The following is a 26020-nucleotide window of genomic DNA, read 5'->3' on the forward strand; positions in this document are numbered from 1 at the left end:
GTTCACTTTTCAATGTCGGTATTAATATCAACAATAGTCAATAAAGATCTGACTACAAATTCTAAATAGTCACAATAATATATTTTTCCTCCAAAGGCATAAAATGACAACACTCACCATTGACAACCGGTTTGATAATCAGAACTATTACTCTAGGTATTGCTATATTTTTAAATGGCATATACTGTAGAACCATGACAACTATCTCATGTAGCTGGATGGTTCCAGAACAATCCACATAGTGGACTTCACAATAGAACCTAAATGGAGACTTTGGTTCAAGGTATCTGTCAAAAGAGGGTGCTTCATACTGCATTTCCAAACAGGAAGTTTTACTTGAAGAACTCAATCTAAAAACAGACATTCTTCAAAAAGGAACAACAAGAATTTAAAGGCACAACACTTAAGTTAATTCTGCTGAACTTCGGTTTGAGTAGTAGTGCACACTGTGTGAGATCATTGTATGCTTTATTTAGTTGATTCTGATTGGTTTAAACCATGTAATGTTTACAGAAAAACCATGTACTGGAACCTTGTTCTTTTCTACTTCTCCAGTCCACTCTGAGAAGTCTGAAGTCGGTAGTGTGATCTTGAAGTCAACATGAACTCTGAATGAACTCTGGTAACTCGAACACGTTGTTTGGTTTTACTGTGCGCAACCATCAGTGCATATTATTCCACAGATGATTTCTGTAATCTTTTATCATTGCTCCGCCTGAAACAACTTTACTCTGACTGCTGACATCATCTAGGTCGTGCCCGTTAATGTTTTACCAATAGTCAAACAGCCGTTGCAATGTCGTAACACTTTACAATAGTGCTGCAGGAGTCCCAAAACCCAGATTCATCCTCACAAAGTCAATGCATACATTATAACATAAAACAGATCACTAATACTCCACTCGTGATTTTATAAGCTTTTACATGTCTTTAAAAAGGTTGTTGCTAACAAGTGGCAAAATGGGACTACATAGGCTGTCGGGACATTAAACATCACATCGAACATGAAAAATGATCTTTTAGTCTTGTTTTGCTTATACTTTTACAAACTATTGGAACTCAAATTTTCCAACTTTATTTTAGATGTCAAATAAAGACAGAGAGAGTTAAATGTTGATGTTTATAGCCTGCTTTCAGCCTTTTGCTTCTGGTGATCGTATTTAGGCTTCAAAATTCACAAATGTTATGTTCATTATTTAACAAAACTTGCAAAAGTCAAAATCTTTTGCTGGTCACAGAGCTTATTTGATGTAATAATCCAAAATCTAATGGAAAAATCTTATTGGCTTTTGTCGAGAGAACCAGGGTGATGGCAATTCTGCATTCACGTCATGTCGTAATTACTTAGATGACAACCTGTGCTCCTGGAACTGTTCACGTCCTGAATTATACGTTTTTATGGCAACTATTAACCCGAAATGAATCTGTGTAATTTGAGTAAATCAATAGACAAAACCACAATACATCAAATGCCTTATTAATCAACTTTGTTTATTTAGTGGGACATTAGATGCATTAAGCTGTGCTAGTCACATTAAACTGTACTGTATGTCTTTTTTTTTGATTATCCTTGCACTATCAAGACATTAACGATAGTCAATTATACGAATATTGTTAATTATTCATTACTAAACAGAAATATTATGTTTAACTAAATATTACTGCGTAACTACATTTTACTGCTGAAGTCTCTGCCATTTTAAGTGTTTTTGTGCGATGTTGCAGAGGTCAGGTGGTACAATTCAGAACTCTCCCAAAATTCACAAATTCTAATTATGAGTTCTAAGACGACATGAGTGCTCTTTAGTCAGAATCTTGTTAATACGGTAATTCTGACATGGAGACCATAACTTCCGGGTTGGCTTGCAAAATTACATCCTATTGGCAGCACTGTAGATAAATATTTAGACATTTCTGTTAACTATCTATTATTTAAAATCACACAATATTAACTGAATCCTTAAGTAGGCTACTGATCATTAAAGGATGAAACAAACTACTTATAAAAACACTGAAACTCATAGAACTCTAAAGTATTTTATAGGAAAAGTAATATTGCTTTAATACTGATTTTTAAACTCTATGGTAGCTGCACTACACTTCATCTGTGCTTACCGAGAAAAAGAGAACAAAAGACATTTCAGGACACAAGCTTATCTCAAAAACATCTCTGAAAATGAAGTTGTAATGGTCTACCACAGGATCAAGTAAAAGTCTGTAGGTTTATAAGATGTGACACAAACCATGGCGTCTTGTTTGTCCCTGAGGGCATTTTTTTCACCAGATCTTATGCCTGAGAGCCAGCCTCAGAGTGCTTTATTTCACGTTTAGTTTACGAGTACATAGCCTTGTGGGGCCTCTACGGTCTCCATCATCTCGCAGTCTAGGAAGGGGGCTTCAGGTGCGGGTTGGGCTGAAAGGCTTTCCGCTTTGCCCGGTGGGAGATGCGGCTGGGTAGGACTCCATGCGTAGAGGGGCTCTGTAGGGAGGGATGGGGTGTAGTTTATGTGATTGTCTGGTAGCAGAGGCCAGTCTGGGAAGCGGGCTGACTTGGGGCTGTACGTCAGGGACAAAGTGCAGGGCTCCAGGAAAGGGGTTAGGTTTTGGGTCCGTGTGAAGGGAGGGCTGGACAAAGGACTGGTGCTGTTCTGTGGGTCTCTGGTGTCCTGGGGAAGGGGGTAAGCATCCTCTGCCAGCTGCATCTGGTGGAAGTAAGCTTGTACCTGAGACTGCTTCTGGAGATAGAGCCTTTTCTGTTGCAGTCTGCGCATAGAATTACAAATGAACATGAAATAGAATTACAAATGAACATGAAATAGAATTACAAATGAACATGAAATTCTTCAGGACAACTTCAGGATATCTATGCATTATGAAGGCAGTTGTTCCTGACCTGTGCTCCTGGAGTTGTTGCTCTAATGTGCGTGGTGCAGCCTCTTTACAAAACATCTGTCCACTTCCAAGACCACCTGCCAACTGACTGGCCCTCTGAAAAAAAACAAAAAAAAAACAAGCCATAATCCATTTAAATAAATATGATGGTCTTGCAAAGTGTTATCGGAGTTCCCCTGAAACCTTCCACCTCCCCAGCTCCACTTGTCTAGATCTGCTATGAGATTAATATGTGCTTTTTAAAGGGTTAGTTCACCTAAAAATTTAAATTAGGCTGCATTTTACTCACCCCCAAGGCATCCTAGGTGTACATGACTTTGTATTTTCAGTTATATAAATATTGATCTTTCAAGCTCGGGAATAATATATGAGATCAGCTTTGCGCATGTAGTGACGCACACAAAACAACGGTCACTAATTAGAAGTACAAAACAAGGATTCTTGAAAGATCAAAGACAATTTTTAATATAACTTCGACTGGATTCGTCTGAAAGAAGAAAGTCATATAACCCTAGGATGCCTCGGGGTGAGTAAAACGCAGCCTAATTTACATTTTTGGGTGAACTAATACTTTAAGTTTAAACTTTTCTTGAAAAGTGTATAAAAGTTGATCAAAACCATAAGAAACCACACAAAGAGTATATTTCTAAAAGCTTGTCATGTGTGATTTAAATTAGATTTGTAAAAGTTTTTTTTTTTTGGTGCTAAATCTTATTTGTAATTGACCCACCTGTAGTCGCTGAGCGAGGTACTGTGTCTCCAAACTCTGTCTCCTGGACAGCAGATAAGGGTGCGTTTTACCAGTGAACGTCGACGTATCTTTTCCACTTAGAAACTGGCGTCCTTCTCCCTAAAATTTGGAATTTGGTTCATATCAGCATAAATTAAGTCAAACAATATTTTTTTTTTAGACAAATCCACTCTTTTCAGTATTCTCCTACCCATTTTATTTTCATTTACCAATGCATAAAAAAATGTAAAAAACCTGAGAACAGCACAATTGGTTATCTGACCTGATGGCTGAATGGGTGGTGCGGCTCTAGGAGCTCTTGGGGACTGATGGTGTGTTTGCCGCCTCCCCCTCCACCATCTCCTAACACTATCTGGGCTTTGTTCAGCTCCAGGAAGCCCTTGGTCCTGGCAAGGTTCTGGAGGTGCTGTCTGAATGCCACTAAACCTGTTGGGTTCAATAAATACAACAGACTTCAGAGTCAGATGAAAGTGTGGAGATATTCCTGTGACTGCTGCAAAGGTGGTCTGACTCACAGTCTTGACTACTGCTATAATTGGTACAGGAGTGAATCACTGTGATTATTTTCAGCTTTTAAAAAGTAGTCATTATTCAAAGAAGGTCAGATATCATTCAGAATGTTTTTTTTTTTTAAATCTGCTTCCAATAAATCTTCCAAAACACTGATTATGACATGTAAACACATGCCTGCAAGTGACTAAAGTGGTGGACACGCTAGGTTTTGTGCTCCATTCACATACATGGGAGAACGGATACGGTAACAGATTTTGTGTCATTTGTTGCACATTATACTACAGGCCTGTTGAATGCTTGAATCTGGTTGGTTGACAAACATTATAAGGTGTGCAATTATTAAAATGCACTGGCTAAATAAGTTTCAGGCAGGTCTTGACCACATCACATGTCCATATCACTTCGAGAAACTATTTCAGTTATTTCAAAGTTACTTATAACTTTATACAAACTTTTTTTTACTTATAACAGCAAAAGAACCAAAACCCACAAGGACAAATTCTGTTTTATTATGTACAGAAAGCAAATACTCTCTTACTCCCGTTCTCTCCCATATAAACGCAGACACACATAGTAGTAAAGACACATAATTTGCACAGAAACATGTTGTCAGAGCTGCTCTGAATTTATCAGTAAAATAGTTGAGCAATTTTAAAGCTGCATGACATTTCTTACTAGCGAGGTATAACAGTGCTGTTCTTGAAACAGATAAACTTACAGTTTTGCTTTTAGTATAGAGACACTGCTGCCGAATACTGTTGAGACGCACAGACTCAGAGAGGTAATTTACACATGCTTAATCTCTATTTCTTTCTCTAATAACTTCATTATTAACTGCATTAGACTGCGATCAATGGCTCAAGCCTCCTTTACTAAGTCTAAAATGATGTTTAGGAATTAGCAACAGAGGCATGGGATGAGATGACTAGAAATTAGAAATTCTAGAAACTAGAAATTCAATGTTTTGAAGTACAGCATCTGAACAATGCCTTGAGGTGTGGTAACAGTAAAATAACATCTATAATTACATCTATTGCCTCTATATGGTTAAAGCATGCTGCTAAATGTACTGACAGGCATTTATGGTAAACTCAAATACACTTTAACATCATTCCAATTGAAACTTGTATGTCGTGTATTTAAGTGAGGGCTACCAGTTTAACAATAACACATGAAAATTATTCATACATCTCAAGGGATAGATCACCCAAAAATGAATCATTTACCCACCCTCAAGTCCCACCTTACTCACAAAGTAATGTCTAGAGCCACGAAATGGTAAATTTTAGTCATCAACTATTTTTTTTGTCTTGTTGTTTTATGTTCAAGGCTATTTTAAGCCGGCTACACTATTTACTTTTCCTAACAGCGAATAAACCAGCCTACACGTTTTCTGAAAAAACAAAACAAAAACAAATCTCAGATGTAATGAATAATAAAATTTTTATGATTACCCCAAGTTTACTGGTGTTGTTCTCTTATTCAAATTATATTACTGAACAAATTAATAATAAGTTACGTTGAACTGCACGCTTGAATTTGTTCTTGCATCATACATCCTATGCAGTGCAGTGAATTATTATTGCTCATATATTGTCTACTGAACATAAAACAACAGGACAACAACCCAGTTGATGACTTAAATAATATAATTACTCTGTGAAGACAGTGGCATAATACACCAACATAATCATTTTTTGGCGGTAAATTTTACCCGCTAGTGGTTTTAGGTATACAACAACCCTTGGCAGTTAAAGTGTTTTATCTAAGAAAAATGTAACTATGGGGGATTGTAAATACAATTTTCAACACAATCTTTGTAAAATTCAATGACTGAGATACTCGGATAAAAGCAGCCATGGGTAAAATTTACCGTGTGGTGGTTCTAGTGTTAGAATATCTTCTTTTCTATCCAACAGAAGAAAGAAACTAGCTGATCTGAAACACCTTGAGGGTGAGTTGCCCTATTGTTCAAAGTCAATTCACATGCAGAAATGTAGTGACTTGACACAAAGGTTGAGAGAAAGGTGATGATAAATGATGTGCACAAGACAACACAAATCATCCTGACCTTGAGTGAGAGAAGTGTCTGAAGCCCTTCGCCCCTCTCTGAAACTGACTAGTGAGTGTTTATGAGCGTCCTGCCCCTCTGTGTTGAGTGGCTGAAGGGTGGGCTCAGGGGGCTTCATGCTGAGGAAGACTGGAGCTGCAGAGCTGGCAGGTGTACTGCTTAATGCTTCCTTTAGAGCTGGATTCTCTTCAGGAAAGCTGAAGTCACTTTGAGTCGAACCCATGCTGTACTCTGAGTCCATGCTCCCGAGAGATGGGTTCAGGCCTGCAGAGAGGATCTTTTATAAGTACATAGATGTAGCAGTATTTATTCAGTATCCAAAAATTAACAGCAAAAGTCAAATGGAAATTAAAACTGAGTTGGGTGAGTACATAAATCTTAGTAACCGAGAACTTTAAGGACTGCAACATAATGCATGGTTTGCATTGAAATGTAAAACAATAATTCAAGCCTTGCTGACCGCATTCTAGTCCAGACATAAACATAAACACATCTGTTTACCTGTGAGTTCTCTGAATATGCACTTTACTGTACTGACTACACTTGATCAATGGATAAATTAAGCTTGCATTTCTTAGTCTTTTTATTTTTATCGGTTTTTCTTTTCCATTTTGTCTTCTTTTCTTTCTCTTTATTATGTTAAGCACTCTGAATTCCCATTGTGAAGGAAATGTGCTTTATAAATGAACTTGCATTGACGTAAGTGACATGACACACAAATTGTCTACTAAAAAAACCTCACTGTCTGTTAATGTCAGCGGGAAGCAGTTTAGCTACGATGCCATGTTTTTCTCCAGAAGATCATGCGAAATATTTCTCAAGTAAATACAAGGCCGATATAACTATAGACGATCCTGTGTTTGAATCCTCATTTTTATTGCATTTGTTAGTATATATGTATATACTGTATATATATATATATATATATATATATATATATATATATATATATATATAGCTTTAATAATTTGTGCAAATTTAATAGAGTTGAATGTTTATTTGTTTTGAGTGTAACCGAAACAATGCACTGTCAATGACATTACAATTAATGCACTGCAAAACACAGTACTGTTCAAAAGTTTGGGGTCAGTAATATTTATGTAAAGAAACTAAATATTAAAATTTAATAAGGATTCATTAAAACTGATCAAAAGTGTAAATGCTGTTATTCTGAAAAAAAAAAAAATACAAAAAAAAATTAAACAGCACAACTGTTTTAAACACTGACAATAATCAAAAATTAGCATCAAATCAGCATATTTGAATGATTTCTGACACTGAAGTAATGGCTACTGAAAACTCAAAAAATCTTGGTTCTGTATACTGATCAAATACATGTAGTCTCAGTGAGCATAAGAGACTTTCAAAGAAATAAATAAAAAATCAGACCCCAAACTTATAAACAGTAATATATATCTTTAAGACACACTCTATATTAATATATGCATCTTAAAAACTATAATAGCTGACCTCACAACACACATTATGAAATGCAATACTAACCTGTGGTGGGCAGCACAGTAGGTTGGTTGGTGACCTCAGACAGCGTATGGCGGCGCTGACTGAAGCGAGCTGCATGAAAGGCAGCGAGGGGCACAGTGTGCTCTTCCTCTGCCTCAATGCCCTCATCAATGGATGTCTCCATAACGTTGCCAGGTAGTGAGCCACTGACTTTGCGAACAACGGCTGGAGGGAGTGGGTCCAGTAAGCAGCCATCCACCTGAGATATAAATACACACAAACACAACATTAGCAAAACTATTTTGGGCTGAAACAACTCAGCAGTCTTCAGAACATTTTCACTTTGCTGTTTACAGATCTGACAAGTGAAATCAAAGCTGAAACTGGATGTAATTACTAGATATTCCCAAAGAGGCAGACAAGAATGCTTTGAAACTGATGTAAAGTGAAGATTATAAGTGAATAATTTAAAGTCAACATGAAATGCCCATGAATAGCTTCCATTTTTTACAGAATGATCTGTTGCTACTTCCATTACATCTCAACTTTAAATGTCATTCTTTTCTTCAAGCTTCAAGCTATCATCTGCTTTCTGAACACAGTGTACTAGTAATACAGACAACTTTGCTGATACTTTTGGTTCTTTTTTGAGTTTGAAAACCATGGTGACTTTCACTCCATGATAACTTCAGAGCAAAAACTTTCATTCCATGACTTGCATAAAGATTCAAAAGTCTACTTTCGTGTTCTTTGGAAATAATAACAGAAATCTAGTTTGGAACATTATTATTAATCTAATTTTCATGTAGTCTCATTGAGTCTCATAACTATTACTTCGATAATAATAATTAAATAAAAAGTGTACAGTATTTCTATCAATGGTCAGTATCCTTCAAAATAATTATTAAATGTTCTTATTTTACTTAAATATCAACATATACAATATATTTTTAAAACAAATATATATTATATGGACAGCTATTCCATTGTACTTTTGTTGCTCATAAAATTGTTTCTCTTTTTTGTTACACTCCCTTACAATTAGGTTACAATAAGATTTTTATTGTGAAGAACCTTTAAACACCAAACTTGAACATTTTCATTGTACGAAAGATTCTTTAAATGATTAAAATGTTCGTTACACTTAGAAACAACATGCTTCTTTTAAGATATGTTCACTAAAGCGTTGTTTTGTGAACCCAAAATGTTATGATGATGTCTATGACATCACTGCAAAAACACCCTTTTGGATCCTTTATTTTTAATAGTGAAGACCATGTATGTGTCATCTGTTTTTTCTTTTATGAGAAATTATGTAATTTTGCTCTGTTAAATGCCCACATGCGACCCACAGCTTATTACAATAAGCCAACTGAAATAAGTTTATGAGAGCATGACCTCAACGAGTTTAAAGAGATCCCTAGATTGCCATCTGTTCATCTCCACAGGTGCTGATGCTCAATGAATGACTTATCAAGCGTCCCTTTCTTTATAAACAAGCATTTACATTTATTCATTTGGCAGACGGTTTGACAACAGCTTGCAGCCCATTTAAGGACTACTTTTAAAAGGGTGTTTATTCCCTGGGAATCAAGCTCTTGACCTTGGTATTGCAAGCACCAACTGAACATTAAAGACCTGTTGAGGGCAAATTGGTGTGTATACGGCAGAATCCCCATAGGATGAGCCAACGCTGCATGTCAATTAAAGAAAAGTAGCTATGGAGATTGCCTTGCAACAGCCAAGGTGACAAATGTTGTAGTTACACTGAACACCCAGCACTGATCACATGGGTGGCCCATCACTGGCCCATCAGGGGCATTTACAAAAAAAGGGCAATGCTGATGTGTAACAGAAGAGCCAAAACCTGACATGCTGGCGTTACTGTAACAACAGGCTGCAAATAACAGAGTGTGCAGCTGAAATGCAGGCTGTGTGTTTCCCCATGTTCAACAAGGGTGTGCAGCATGAGCAATGTTTCATACCATGGTATGAGTATATTGCATAATAGTTTGTTTTGCTGGAAATGTGTAGAAAAATATATTTATAATTATATATATAAAATTATATAGTTTATATTTTAATAATGTATCATAATAATCATATTTTGAGCATTGCAGTACATTCTTAAAATATTAACTATTTAAGAGACAATTTCCTTGTGTTTAATTAAATAGTTTATATATTAAAATAATCATAATAACAATAATTCTTCTTCTTCTTTCGGCTTTTCCCTTCAGGGGTCACCACAGCGAATCATCTCTCTCCACCTATCCCTGTCTTCTGCATCCTCAACACTTGCACCCACTAGCTTCATATCCTCATTAATTCCATCTATATACCTCCTCTTTGGTCTTCCTCTTTGCCTCCTGCCTGACAGCTCCATGTCCAACATTCTCCTACCAATATACTCACTCTCCCTCCTCTGAACATGTCCAAACCATCTTAATCTGGCCTCCCTAACTTTGTCCCCCAAACGTCCAACATGAGCTGTCCCTCTGATGTACTCATTCCTAATCCTGTCCAATCTTGTCACTCCCAAAGAGAAACTCAACATTTTCAGCTCTGCTACCTCTAGCTTTGATTCCTGTCTCTTCCTCAGTGACACTGTCTCTAAACCGTACAGCATAGCTAGTCTCACCACTGTCCTGTACACCTTCCCCTCGTTTCTCACTGATATTTTCCTATCACACAGAACTCCTGACACCTTTCTCCACCCATTCCAACCTGCCTGCACTCGCTTCTTTACCTCTTTCACACACTCTCCATTACTCTGGACTGTTGACCCCAAGTATTTAAATTCCTGTACCTTCTTCACCTCTTCACCCTGTAACCTTACTGTTCCACTTCCCTCCCTTTCATTCACACACATGTACTCAGTCTTACTACGACTGACTTTCATTCCTCTTCTCTCCAGCGCAAACCTCCACCTCTCCAGGTTTTCCTCCACCTGCTCCCTGCTCTCACTACAGATCACAATGTCATCTGCAAACATCATTGTCCAAGGAGACTCCTGTCTGACCTTTGACAACTGGTCCATCACTATAGCAAACAGGAAGGGGCTCAGAGCCGATCCCTGATGCAGTCCCAGCTCCACTTTGAACTCCTCTGTCTGACCTACAGCACACCTCACCACTGTCCTGCTCCTCTCATACATGTCCTGCACCACTCTGACATACTTCTGTGCTACTCCTGACTTCCTCATACAGTACCACAGCTCTTCTCTTGGCACCCTGTCATGCTTTCTCCAAGTCTACAAACACACAGTGCAACTCCCTCTGACCATCCCTATACTTCTCCATCAAAATTGCATCTGTTGTGCTCTTTCTGGGCATGAAGCCATACTGCTGCTCACAAATTTCCACTACCTTCCTTAACAATAATTTCATAATAACAATAATATTGTTTCCATAATAACAATAATATTTCAGACAGTAATTTCAATGCAGTAATATATATATATATATTTTTTTCAAGTGCTTTTTTTTATTAGTAGTTTATATTATTATTATTAGTTTCCCACCTAAAATTTATGTTTTTTTTATGTCTGAAGGTGAGAATCAATGTATTTAGGACCCCCCCCCCCCCCAAATATTTAACCACTGAATATACCCATTTAACTTTACAGTTGCTATAACTGAGAGCTATCAATTTTAACATTTATTAGAGTTTAAAAATAACAACTTCAAGTGAACTTAGAACAATCTTCACATAAACCCATTATAATAAATATATATGTCCTACAGCAAGTAGAAAATATACAGAAATTGAATAAAGCGATCAAACACTAAACTCTAAATGAAATATAGATGAATCCTTAAAGCTCTTTTTTTCTTTTGTTCTTTGATAAACAGACATCACAGCAGCTGGTTATTAGGTTATTTTGCCTGTTTTAAGAGCTGCTGCTGCTGAACATGACGCAGATCTGACATGCATTGTATTTTTTCTCACAACTCTTTACCTTTTGTGACTCACTTCAGCTCTTAAAGTCTCTACTAATGAGCTGACAGAGACAGTGCTGGGCCACTCCAGGAAAGTTTCTGAAAACCACTGCATGTTCTTAAATGTGACTCATACAGTACAGTATATAACAAATACTTGCATGCATGCACAGTTTTAAGGCAGCTTTACTCGCCTTTTTTGGTAACTTCATCTCTTAACTGATGACATAACTATAACATCGCATGCTCATAGTTTCATTTGTGCTTTAATATGATATAGTGCTCTAATATATTACAACGTGCACCGCTGTATTTGTGTGTGCAGTTGTATAGCATGTCTGAAAAGTCTCAATAATGAAGGCATAATGAATCTAAATAAATGCAATTCTTGTCAAGAAAAAAGACAGAAGCAGCAGTTGTGAGTGGGGTGGCCAACCCTAACTCCGCCCCTTCGCTAATTTCATTAAATATTTGTAATGCGTTAAACTGAAAAAATTAATTGTATGCGTTATATAATTTATTAAAATATAATATCCACACACACATATACATCGATGAACTCACAGCTTCTAGAAATGGACTAAAAGCCTCGTAATTGTCATCCATCTTTATACATTTCCCATTTGTCTATTGCTCTTAAGTGCAAAGCACTCTGATGGCCACGCAAACCACCCCTGTAGAAAAAAGTGCAGCAAAATCTCTGCAGCTTGACATATTCCCGGTGTCATGCAGAACATAATGTCATATCACCCAGTCCCAGATGTAATCTATATTCCCTTGTCTCTGTCTGACTCATTCATGAATGAGTAACAATAAGTTGAGATATCTACACTGACGCAAAGCACCAATGGTGACTCCAAGCACTGAAATCATAAAGAGCGTTTTTTAAATTTATTATTTAATATATACACAGGTGTTATTTTAGGAGGCTGAAGTGCTGCTGAGATACTGCGGGTGAGTAATGAGGAAGAGATCAGGCTGACACGCAGGCAGAGGAACTTCACACGCTGCAGACAAAAGCTCTTATTGCCGTCATACAGCAGTGCCAATGAGTAATGCTGCTATTTAAAACAAGCAGGCAGAGCTTACGAAATATAGCCTCAAGCCCAAAAAGAGGATGATGCCATTACAATCTATTTAATAACCTTTTTTTGCTCTTTGTTTTGCTGCTTATCCGAAACATAACTGACCTTGGGAGTGGCCACGTCTTCCTCCATGAGCGTCTGATCTGGGGAAGCAGGGGTTTGTGGGAAGGTAAATGTGTCTGTGGTGGACTGCAACAGAACAGGTGAATGCAGGTGACGTGCTGCCTGCGACGGGACGCCCGCTTGAGAGGGAACCACAATAGTCTGTAACAAGAACCAATAAGCACAATGGTAATAATATCATGGAGTTGCAGCCATCATGGCTGTACCTCGGTACTGTTTTTAAGTTATCATAGTCACAGATTTTGTATCATGGTATTACCATCTGATACTGTTTGAATATGTCGATGAGTCCATAAAAAGCATTCTATTAAAGGTCTCAACAATACACCAAAAATAGAAAAGGCTTGTTTCTGTGGTTTACGGTCGCAAGCGGTTAAACTGAAAGAAGGATGGCTGGATTACAGATTTGGTTCCTCATGATTCCAATATTTACATTTTTATACCAACGCCATTTCAATATGTCTGTGTAGACTTCACAGATGGGGTTACCTTGACAACAGTCTGCTCAGCGATGGTGCTCGGGCGGCGCTGGCTGGCGTGCAAACGCTGTTCCACAGGGAAACTGCTGCGATGCGCTTTCAACCGCTCCACAAGCAGGTAGTAGATAGCAGCAAAATGGTTATAGCTTTTGTTCTGAAGAGACTGTGACAGGAAAAGCGAGAGTTTTTGAAGGACAAGATCGAAAAGGAAAGAAAACTCTGGCAAATGTCAAATTTCTATCAGTGTGTTTTGAAAATATTCTGAAGGGCTGTTTTTTTAAATAATCTAATATGCAATAAGAGGAGAAATAATTTTAGGAAGCCCAAACCATTACTAGAGTGATTTTTTTTTACAAAAATGTGTAAATAAATTAAAGAATATTGGCAAATGAGTGAGCTTCCACAAAAACAAAATTCCATAGGTGGATATTGTAAACATTCATTATTACTATCATTTAAAGTATGAAAATATAAAGAATTTCTTAAAATTTCATTCCAGTTCAGTTTCATTTCAATTGTACTTGCTTACATTCTCATTTTAATTACAGTTCACGTTCTAAATCCTGGCCAAGTAAAAGCTGCTCAACTGACCTCAATGGTCTTCTGCTGGTCGATGCCCAGGCTGTGCATGAGTCGGAGCACCTGCTCACTGTGTTCACCCCAACCTAATTTGCTCTTACATGACAGACCCTGTCTATACAGCACGGGCCGCTGGGACGGGACCTCCTGCACCATCCAGCGATGTTCTTTGATCTGACTCAGGGACAAACGCTTGGCTGGATCTAGAACCAACATCTTCCTGATCAGGTGCTCACAGTCTGATTGAGAATACAGGGAATGCAATGAGCTCGAAGGACAAAGACATTTCCTTCTGAAACCACAGAGTTACACTATTTCTAAAAATCTAATTACATAGCATGTAATCCCTAGCACTGTTTACTGTTTTTCATGACAACTAAAAATGATAGATGAACTTCCTCACCCTCACTCATGAAGTAGGGGATGCGGAAACGGCCCTCCAGGACCCTCTGTCTGAGGACAGGAAGGCTAGGACCATCAAATGGAAGAGTGCCACACACTAACACGTACAAAACCACCCCCATACTCTGTGTGACACACACATACACAGAAAATCAATAAATAATCATAAAACTCTTCCTAGAACTAGCATAAAGGACCACCCACACACAATACATGATACAACAATTATGTTTTCAATCAACTGAATTACCATTAGTTGGTGACACAATTCTCTGTTCTGACTGTCATGGGAGGACATAAATCAACAAATGGCAAGAATTTTGACAGCTGTCTACAGTATGTACATATTAGTTTAATGCCATGAGGTCATAACATGCTTTTTTGGACAAGTGTACTGTGACAATTCCATGTTATTCTCTGGAGAACCATATTAAGTCATGTTCAATTTGTTTGTATAGCGCTTCTCACAATACACGTTGTAAAGCAGCTTCACAAAAAATCATGATGTAAATGTTTATAATATCCTAATGTTTTCATGCTTTATAGTTGCATTTAACAGATTAAAGCTGGACGATAATCGATATATATATATATATATATATATATATATATATGTAAAAATACAGTCACTGTACCGCAAAGCTCTTACCCAGATGTCCAGTTGCGGACCCTCATACTGCTGCCCCTCAAACACCTCTGGAGCCGCATACGGGGGGCTGCCACACCAAGTGGTCAGGGGTTCCCCAGGACGGAAGAAGTTTCCAAAGCCAAAATCTGCAGCAGATTTGAATAAAAAGTCTATGTCAGCTCTCACATTAGTATATTCATCCTCCTTGGCATTAATACAATTTTGTGGGCAAGAAAGTTTATTTTTTTACACTTCCTTAAGAATAACTGAGTGGCCCTTTCCTATGCAAAGGCTCCATTAGGCATAACTCACTGCTTAACCTCTGTAGTACAATGCATCATTACAGAAGGTGGAAAAATAACAACTTCTGATTGGAGTAGATTAAAGACAACAATTAATGTGAGATTATCATGAACAACAGAAAGACGTTTATTAAAAGAAAAAAAAATCAATCACTTTAAAACGTGGTATTTTTAGTAAGCACATTTCTAAACAACACATTTTCTGAGATGCTGCTGTACTGAACATGGCATCTGAGGATTACTTCACATTTTGGTTCTTTATATCATGTTTGATTTATTGGGGTTTCCCTCTCAAGTCATACTAACGCATTTATGCACATGTTCAAAAACGTACTGACTGTTGACACGCTAAAATATAATGATATGATATTTGTGTCAAAGAGCATGATCTAGGTCTATAAAAGTTTTACTAATGATAAACTATGCTTTTAAGCACAGTTTGAGGGATGTAGTTCCAACACAGAAGTTTGTTGTTTACTGCAACTGTGTTTACAGGAAACACAGAGTCATCGAACAATATTGCTAATGGAACTTGCCATCATAGATGGCTAATGATGCTTTTGGTAAACGAACCCTTGGTTGGATTGGTATGAGTCATGCAACAGAATTTAATACTTAGGGTCAGGGGGCTCTTCAAAGCCCTAGTGTTTATCAAGTAATAGTGCTATGCATCCGATATCGAAGCTAATTACATTTAATCTGACTGGTGCAAACTAATATATGACACAAGTAATTGTACATAAACTGTCCAGATGGCTAAATATTTTCCTGGCTGTGTCAGCTCGCAGACAAAAAAAAAATCTTTAGTGAATCAGCACAGGAGGAAATGAGTGTGACATGACGGGACTGGATGGTGTGACAGCGCTGAAGCAGGTGGCACTCGCTGACTGACCACACACAGACTCTGGGAGGGTCTGCGGCTTCTCAATGACAACCAGCGGTGACGCATTTCCCCTGATCTTTACTCCCGGCAGATAATGGACAGGTTGAATTGTGTAATGTAATCCATATAATTTAAAGATTAATTGATGTACGTCACCACCGATTGACATAAATTAATGATTGCATGGGGGAGGGCATGCAATGAACTCAGGCCGTCTGCTGTGAGGGCGAACATACTGTAAAACAGGATATTGTGTTTTATGTCTATGAGCACGTAATACAGGAATCTAATTCTAAAAGTAAAACCAACAAAAACCTTGATTAGTTTGAGACAGATTAACTTGTGTAACATATTTTCCGGAAAATAAGTCATCTATATATGCGACTATAAGTTGCACTTGGCCAAAACTACATTGTCGAGAGAAGAAAAACACAAATAAGACGCATCAGTGACTATCACATTTATTATTACATTAAGCATGTAAAATACCGTTAAAAAATTTAACAAACAGTAGAACACTATAAGTATTTTGTTTTCCCATCACTCCACAACAAATCCTTTAAAGGGGTGGTTCACTGTTTTTTTCTAGGCTTGATTGTGTTAATGGGTGCAGTCTAGCATGTGTTAATGCTTACTTAAAAAAAAAAAAAAAAAAAAAAAAAAGAATTCACATAATTTAGCGTTATTCCACACCGCTCTGTCCCTTCTCTGAGAATCGCGCTTATCATTTCCTGCTTTCATGAAGCCCCTCCCTCAGAGATAGGTGATGGGCTCTGATTGGTTAGCTAGCCCATTGTGTTGTGATTGGCTAAACCGCCTCTAGCGCACATCTAAAAATCCCGACCCTCACCTCAGCGGCATGAGCTCTGGTTATATTGAAAACAATGGCGTTGGTTAATATCTCTTAACAGTTGGAGCCCGATTGAGAAGCAGAGGATATTATTGAAGAGGATGGTGCAGAACCTTTGCAAGCTTTGCTTTTAATGGTAGGCCTATGTTTTTTGTTGTTGTCTTAAACGTTTAAATACGCTGTTATTTGTAAATGCTACTGCTTATGATAGCTTTTAATCTATGGTTTTATCCTTGAAAATAAGGTAGTTATGAAGCACAATTACTTCAATTACTTTAAGCAAGTCAGATAACATGGTGGCCATCTTGAATAGTCACGCGAAATGATTCACTGTTTCGAAGTGCTGAAACACCACATGCTGACTTCACCTGGTCAAAATGGTGCATAAAACACTCCTTTTAAAAACCAATTGCAGAAGTATAGGTCTAAATAATTAAATGCAATCTACAAAAATGTAAATATGATTAAACAGTAAGTGTCTGTAAGTGTTCTTTTATTTTACTTGTAGGACTTGTTTTGTGTGTTTTATCGAGGGCTTGGCTAATCAGGCCAACAAGAGATACATTTCGGTTAACAGATCACCCACTAGGGGCAAACTTTTTAAATTTCTAAAATGTTTTGATACAGATGAGACATAATGAAGCCTTGTTTACTAAAATCATGTGATTTGCAAAGGTTTCAAAGCTTAATTAATTAGTGTTTTGAAATTTACAAAACTATTTGTTTAAATTACATTTCAATTAAATTAGTGATCAAATCTGACAATCATGGTATCGTACATGTTGGTGCTTTACAGCCAAAACTGACACAATGGAAACACCCTGTAATGCATTTGCAGTGTCTCTCTTTCAGCTTAGTATGACAAACACAGACAAACAGTCTGGCACAAGGCTCTATTCTTTGCAGTGACTGGTACTTATGGAGCACAGCATGTTAGAAGCCTATTCTGTTGTCCTCCATTCTTCCAGTGTGTTTTGAACAACAGTCATTATTTTACATCAGAACACTACGATTACATGCTTGCAAAACAAAAGTTGACTGTTTGCATTGCACACACATGATGTCTAGATAACATCCGGGAATTTAGATCAGATCAGGTGCGGGTATTTCAGTAAGTTATTTTGTTGATCTGTTTCACATGAATTGCATATAATGTTGTTAACCAGGAAGTTTTTTTTTTTTTAATGGACGCTGATGACATCCATAGTAAGGTGGCCTATTGCGGATGCAATACCAATAATTTATGTGAATATAATACTACACAGGCACTGTTCACTACACTGAATTAACATTTTTCTTTACAGAATTCCCTTAAATTCCAGATTGGTAAAATCATAATATCCATAATATATATGGATATTTCAAGTCTGTCAGAAGATTTTAGAGGTGACACTTTTACCAAATGGTCAAGCATTCTTGGTTAATGGATGATAAAGTTAATCAAATGGCTTACTAGTGGCCTTTAATAATCTGGTTGATATCTCCCACTAGTATACATCACATTTCCTCAGATACTACAAACATCTAATAGTAATCACAAAACTATTATGTAAAATAATAGATTTCCCAAGGCAAGTTCAGCATAGGTTTGCAGCATACAAAGAGTTAAGTGAACTGTGTGCTAGATGAACTGCACGAGTTGTGGTCATTCTAATGTAGGTGTACGTCTGTGTTTGAGAAATAAACTGTGTAACTAAATCAAGTTTGATCTGATGTTACTGAGTAAATATGCATTGCCCTGATAGACTTTGGCTACTGTGAGAAAAAAGGTCCGATTTAACTTCTGGAATGTACAAGAGCAAGTGAGGAAAGGGCGAAGGCACCTTTTATTCTTAGATAAAGCTTAAAATTTGATGCAACTTTATTACATATAATATATTATAAAATACTATATTTTATAAATGAGAAAGCATGCAATTAAATGTATAAATAATTAATTAAAATTTATATAACAATTATAACTAAAACTTAGGGCAAATTATTTGGACTTTTGTGCATAATCATTGCTAATGTTTGCCCTTGAAATACAAGGTTAAAGTTTAAAAGTGCTATTTCTGTGCTACTAGTTGCACTGAACTGATTTTCTACCCAAACACTCCAACTGCCCCACAGCTCCTAAACAGCTTATTACAGATAGTCCCGCCCCGAACTCACGCTATTGGCTGAGCCAAAAGTTGACATTTTCAAACTGTTCAAACAAACTGAGCAGTGTTTTGACAGCCACAGAGCTTATACTCCTTTTAGAAGTCAACAAATGAGTTGCTTGTAGTTGTTTCTGAATATTAAATCAGGATAGAAGAGAGAATTTTGGCAGCAAGACATTTAAAGCCTTGTGGTGTCTGTCTGCCACAGCACCATGTTTTCACCCAGACTGTAAGAAGAAAAGGTACATCTCTTACCTGCTATCTTCATATTCATGTGAGCATCCAGTAACAAGTTCTCAGCCTTCAGGTCTCTGTGAACAATATTGCGTTCGTGGCAGTACTCCACCGCTGAGAGGATCTGCCAGAACTTCCTCCTCGCATCCATCTCGCTGAGCCGCCCGCGGCTGGCCAGGTAGTCTGTGTTGCCAGACAGGGATCAGGTGTTATTGGGTCGTCATCTGCACATCCAGGCAACATGTCACAGTCATGAATTTTTCATGAAAATGGTATGCAGATTGTGACAATGAGCAGGGAAGGGGCACGCAAAACATCTGTTTAACAGGGCTGCTCATTGACATCCAATTACTAAGATGAACTTGTCAATATAAAACAGCAAACAAAATCAGTTTGAAGCTGAACAGCTGGGGTTAATCAAATTGATTAGAAATCAACTGAAATGTAAAAGTAATATCATTTTAAATTAAAATGATTATTATTATTCCCTTGACATCTTTTTATAAGTTATGTTTGTAAACTTTGTTGTGCCAAACAGTGTCAATTCATGTTCCGTTTCATATGATTAAAAAAAAAAAAAAAGACACTTATGCCATTTTCAGAAGGAGTTAAAACTGAACAAGTTTGTAGACATACAGTACAGTTCATAAGTTTAGGGTTGGGAAGATTTATTCATGTTTTTGAATGAAGTCTCTTATACTCAGCAAGGCTGCATTTATATGATCAAAATTACAGTAAAACAATAATATTGTGAAATATTATCAAAGTTTAAAATAACTGCTTTCTATTTTAATATTTTTAAATTGTAATTGATTTTCTCCTCTGATGCAAAGCTGATTTTAGCAGTACTCAAGTCGTCAGAGATTCTTTAGAAAGCATTTTAATTGGCCGCTCAAGAAACATTTCTTATTGTTATCAATGTTGAAAACAGTTGTGCTACCTAACATTTTTGTGGAAAATGTGACAAGGTTTCTAAAATATCAATAAGCAGTGAAGCCATTTTAAGAAATAATAATAAAAAACTGCTTGATAACGTTTTCAGTTAGTTTGCAAAGCAACATATCTAATTTTCTAAGGTTTTTCATATAATATTTGTATATTACTTTATTTCAGCTTTATTTCAAATAGCACAATTATTAATAGTTTTAGTTAACAATAACATCAGTGGTTCAGAAAGTGCCGTTTTAGAAAGTTACAGAATATTTTTTTTATAGTACACTGATCTCTTTTATCTCAAAAGATAAAGGGAAATTTAAGTCCTGAAGAGTCCTTTAATAACATTATTTTATCATGTCCTCTTTCATACATAGCAGTTGTTTGCTCAATACTGTTAACCATGTCAGACTGATGTAAATATGCAACTACCAACTTTCCATGAATTTCAAATCCAACAATAAAACCTGAAGCAAGCAGCATTTATTCATTCTCTCCAAAAATTGAAAGGCCAACCTGCCATCCACAGCCGACCGCACATTCAACACAGCACCTGACTGTCAGCCATGACTGCTTCAGATGTGGGCCGAGTGCTGATGAAACAGCAGTCCTCTGAGTTAATCAACTGACAGGGGCATGGAGATGCCAGTTGCATGTGTATGCATGTGTGCGTCATAAAGCCCATGTGTTAGGGACACGTTGGAAACATCAAGGATGCACTGTGCATGCAAGGCAGTGTGGGATGGTATGATCTTGAGTTGACAGATGGCTTCACATCCCTATGGACTGACTATATGACGATTCATCATTTGCACCCAGCAGGTAGTATAAGGAAACTGAACATCTAATCTGTATCATTCAATCTCATGATGACGTGTGAAATTAAGAACCTTCTTGCAATCAAAATCTCCAACATCCAGAATGGAGCGAAATATGAAAGAATATGATTGGTTAGAATATCTACCATTAAAAACTTTAGAGATGTGAAAAATATAGATCTGATTCTAGTGAAAAGGATGCGAACAAACGGTTGACAAAAGTTCATATAAAAATGACTGAACCGCTTCATTGGATGAATCAGTTCATCTCTACACTTCTGTAGAATTGTATGTGACGAGAACTGTGATGAAGAGCAACTTGATGATCATGAGCCTCCTCTCAGGTACAACCCTCAACAGCTGTAGATACAAAAAGATTAAATGCCAGGCGTTCCATGTTTGTAATTGTATTCAATTATGATATGAATAATTTGCGGTCTGGGTGGGACCAATCTTGTGTTAAGAATTTGACAGCAGTTTTAGTGACCTTTGACCAAAATCATAAATGAGTGACTAGATATTTAGCATTCAAATCAACTTCTAGTATGTTTAACTGCAACATTTATGCCTAATAATTAAAACGTAAGATGTTGATTAGAAGTCCTACCATGCAGTAGGTGTTGTAGATGTTTAAGTGCTAAACATCTACATAAAAAGCAGCAACTTAAATTACAGTGAAATATAAATCGAAATAGATGGTCAGAATATCAAACTAATTGTTTTTATTTAAAACAGGTCATTCCAACGCTGGCTATTTTCAGAATGCAATACTACTAGTGTGCAATCTCAAACCAAAATTTATTCAGACACCTTCAACATTTCACACATTATCACAGTTTATTTGCTTTAGTTTAGAAAAACTCCACAAGCTATTAGACCGCTCAACTCTGTCACTGCCATATACAGATAGACTGGTTGATGGACTTTTGAATTCATGGGTATGGACTGATTGATTCATTTATGTTATTCTTCCCTATGCTGCTACCTGAAGGACTGCTGTTATATATGTACAGACTGGTTGAATCATTTACATGCTTTCTTCTGTTCTGAGCAGTATTGATTATACACATCCATTTTTGCACTGCTTTAAGATGTATAATAATGTAGATGATCTTATTTGTTGTCGCAAGTTGAGAACCACTGGGAAACAGTATTCCACATTGTGTGTGGCCTTTGCAAACATAGTCACTGTTTTACTGCTGACGAACACAGTACACATGCCATCAAATACAAGAAGTATATTAACACAATAACCGAAGACGTACTGACAAAATCACAAGGATGTCTTTGTAAATTATTATCTTATTCCTCATCTTTGGCAGCAGCTGTCATATCATATTCTTTCACTTGCTTTGTCAAAGGCAACCTTTTGCCCCTTAATGGGGCTATAAATCTCATTCACTGTCTTTCAAGTATGACGGTAGCATTCCTGTATGGGGCTGTTATGAGTGAGATGATTGTTTCTTTGGTCACGTAGCTCTCGTCTAAATGGCCAGGACCTTTTTCCATTACAGGTGACACCGCTAATCATCACAGCACAAAAAAATAGCTTGTGCTCAGCCATTAGGCTTTAAGTGAGTGAATCAGGATATAGATGGATGGAATATGCAGAAATGTGGTGTGACCATCTCAATCTACTGTAGGCATGTATTCACGTAACATTGCGGGGTGAATATATGAATCAGAGTGAAATGAACGTTTGTTTGCACATGTATGGAAACAGATGCACTCACCAAAAATCTCTCCATTCCTGGCATATTCAGTCACTAGATAGAGCATATTTTTGGTCTCCATTACCTATTGAAAGAGAAGTGATTCTTATTCACTGCATGATTATGGCAAAGCAATTAATATCACAAATCATTTCTGAAATCACAAGAGACCTGTCACAAATGTACACGCTTGGCTTCAAGTGAGGAAACAATGCTATACATCCTTTTTTTGTGTGTGAGGAAAAGGAGCAAATGGTGATTCACAGTTCACACTTCGTCAATAATATGTTATGGATGTTATTTTAGATGCATAGGTGTAATATGTCATCAAGTTATTATTCTCGACACTGTTGTTCTCTATTTGAGCGTACTAACAAAAGTACTATAGCATTACCTTGTCTTTTGGACATGTACCATGGTGGTGCCTCCATACTGTGAAGTACACTGGAGTACAGTATTAAAATAAAATGATTGTTGTTTTATTATTATTTCATTTTAAATAATAATAATAAAGAAAAATAAGAATGTGTCCAGAACATTGACTAGTATTGTTTTTCAGGGCACCTTTGTGTTTCTCAGCTGGTGTTGGACTAATGACCATGTGCTAGATTCCTACAGGTTACTGACTTTCCCAGTTGACTCTGCCAAAGGAACAGTGAGCATTTTTTGAAAGCTCTATGTATGATACCAGACAGACAGATCACAGTATGAGCACTGCCCCTGGTAGAAGTCATGATTGGACTGCTGCTGATGCTGTATTTGTGTTGTGTAACAGCGCAGGCAGCTGTTGATACTTTCAGCATCCAGGCCCAGAGTGACCCAAAAATCTTACATAACATGACAAGACTAACCCTATAAAACACCCAGACGAAACTACTGGATTCAACAGTCGTCTCATGGGATACATGCTCATACAGGTGACAAATTGCTTGCATGGGCAGTTGATGAATGATCACAAATGTATGATAAATACATGCAATAGTCTACACACATGCATGATCATGCAGTACCTGGTAAAGCTTAATGATGTGAGGATGGTCCAGCAACTTCATGATTTCCACTTCCCTGTAGACCTTCTCTAGGTTCACTGCATCTAACTGGGTCTTGTCTATGATCTTAATGGCCACCTGTAATTCAGCAAATGTTAATGTTAGATGTAATGTAAAATAAAATAAATCATTGCTCACAGACTGCTGTCTCACGTCTTACTTTACAGCACCTTTTAAAATTATGCAACTGGATCTACAGCTGTTCCACTTTTGCTTCTAAGTGAGAACTGGTGGGAAGCTGCATAACTTGTTTGATTTTATCTGACCTGATCTTGACTGCAGCTCTTAGTCACTCTACAACTTCACAGAGTAAATTGACCTTTTTCAAAGCACAACAACAATATGATACTTATCCAAACTGATGCCTGTGAAACAAAGGGTAGATTTAACTAGTTATTTAACTGTTATTAAAAAATATACACTGTACGCAATGCACAATTTAAGTATTTCATCTAGGTAAATAACAATCTGAACATACACAAAAAAAATGTTTCTACTTATGATTCGCCACTCTGTCCTAGATATCAAAGGTCAGTGCTATCTGTTTTGTTTGGATCTATTAAGCCATTCAAAAATATATTATAAAAGCAATTCATATAAAACTTGAAACACGTTTCTTTTTAATTTCTGAATTAAAATATATCAAAAATAGCTAAATGTTTAATTTAAAATTGTTAAAAATGTTATCATAAGCACTTTGGCAGTGAAGAAATTTTGTTTTAAAATATTAATAATCCTTTTTTTTTTAATTGTAATGCACATTTTGTCCAGGGTCAAAATTGAGTACTCTAAAAGAAAACATAATTAATAATAATAATAAATCATTATGTATATATATTACATATTATACATAATATCTATACGTATACATCAAATTTACTTGCACAATGAATATATGTTTTTTATTGTTTTATTTCATTTTTTTAGTTGATGGTTACACCAATTAAAGAAATCATTAAAGAAATCATTAAAGAAATCATTTACATTTTTGTTTCATGCTAAATTGTTTAAATGCTTATTAAAAAATGCATGGAATCACCGTGAACACAAATGTTGCATTACATGAGAACTAAGCACACGTGTTTTAAACTGCAATTTTAAAAAATGTTTCTATTTTTCATCTCGCAAATCCCATTTGTCACAGACTCAAATAGCGTCAAATATTTAGGCTTTTTGCACATTTTCTATAGCTGTTCTTCTTAAATCATACAAGTGAAAATGTAATATTTTCGCTTGTAAGAGCGCATGTCCACTGAGTGTGTGAGACTGTGAGTGTGTGTTTGTTACTCACCTCAGATTTCGTGATGCGATGTCTCGCCAGCTTCACAACTGCAAAATTGCCTTTTCCCAGGGTGCGCTCAATATCATAAAATCCCACGCGAACCGGAGCCCGCTGCGATGGCTTTTGCTCTTGGGCGGCCATGACCATAGTTTTTCTAGTGAACTACTGGATAAAGAGGTGTGTGGATGATTTGCCCACCTTCACCTACTCTAACAAAGCAATTCAAGTGGCGGGTACAATTATGTTCGTAATGCCAAAGCTAAAATGCAAGACGGGCCATATGGGTGTCAAGGGCTCCTGCACATTTCTTCGTTTCCAGATAAGGGCTCTACATGACTGAAATGAGAGCACATTCCGCTCTGATGCTCGGCATGAGGAATGATGTTCTGGCGCTCGAGATGCATTGACGTCAGTGTTGAAGGGATTTTATAAAGGGGCGGATCTCACAGAGCGGCTTCAGTGTCTGCGACCAGCAGCATGTCACCAAGACAACCTTATCCACTGCATACGTCAATCAGCGGCTATTGCAATCTCTACAAACACTTTCAACTCCGTTGCATACATTTGACCTTCAAAAACGGAAATGGATTTTATTGTTTAGAATTACTAAAAAGATCCTGCACGAGACATAAACAGTGGTACGGATTTTATATACATTTGTGCTGCATGCTTTTTTTCATAGAGGACTGATTTTGCTTAATGCGTGAAAATAAATAAATAAAATCACAGGCAAAAAGAAAGCTATCTGTGCGTGAAATGCAGCAGAAATCATTACATTGGAATTTATATTATTTATATATTGTATTTTTTTATTTGTAGCCTATTATTTTTATTGTTTGACAAAGAAACCCTAAATAACAGACATATAACGACAACAATAATCATAAT

At 36.8% G+C, this 26020-nt stretch overlaps 1 protein-coding gene across 4 annotated transcripts; it reads right to left on the reverse strand.

Moving 5' to 3' along the window:
- Positions 1-1446: 1446 nt before the first annotated feature.
- Positions 1447-25591, reverse strand: LOC132134167 (serine/threonine-protein kinase SIK2-like). Of its 4 annotated transcripts, XM_059546952.1 has the most exons (15): positions 25142-25590; positions 23812-23928; positions 22823-22886; positions 19360-19521; positions 14947-15071; positions 14299-14422; positions 13908-14134; positions 13327-13479; positions 12820-12978; positions 7731-7947; positions 6228-6491; positions 3906-4069; positions 3623-3742; positions 2894-2988; positions 1447-2763 (listed from the first exon to the last, which is right to left on the reverse strand). In XM_059546952.1, the coding sequence occupies exons 1-15, from the start codon at positions 25277-25279 to the stop codon at positions 2328-2330; spliced, it is 2565 nt and encodes an 854-aa protein (XP_059402935.1). In that variant the 5' UTR covers positions 25280-25590; the 3' UTR covers positions 1447-2327. The 4 variants fall into 4 exon arrangements, with proteins under 4 accessions (XP_059402935.1, XP_059402941.1, XP_059402947.1 ...); XM_059546958.1 differs by lacking the exon at positions 23812-23928 and having other exon boundaries at positions 25142-25591; XM_059546964.1 differs by lacking the exon at positions 13327-13479.
- Between the last annotated feature and the right edge of the window lie 429 nt (positions 25592-26020).

Source organism: Carassius carassius, chromosome 4 (genome assembly GCF_963082965.1).
Source record: "Carassius carassius chromosome 4, fCarCar2.1, whole genome shotgun sequence".
Classification (NCBI taxonomy): domain Eukaryota; kingdom Metazoa; phylum Chordata; class Actinopteri; order Cypriniformes; family Cyprinidae; genus Carassius; species Carassius carassius.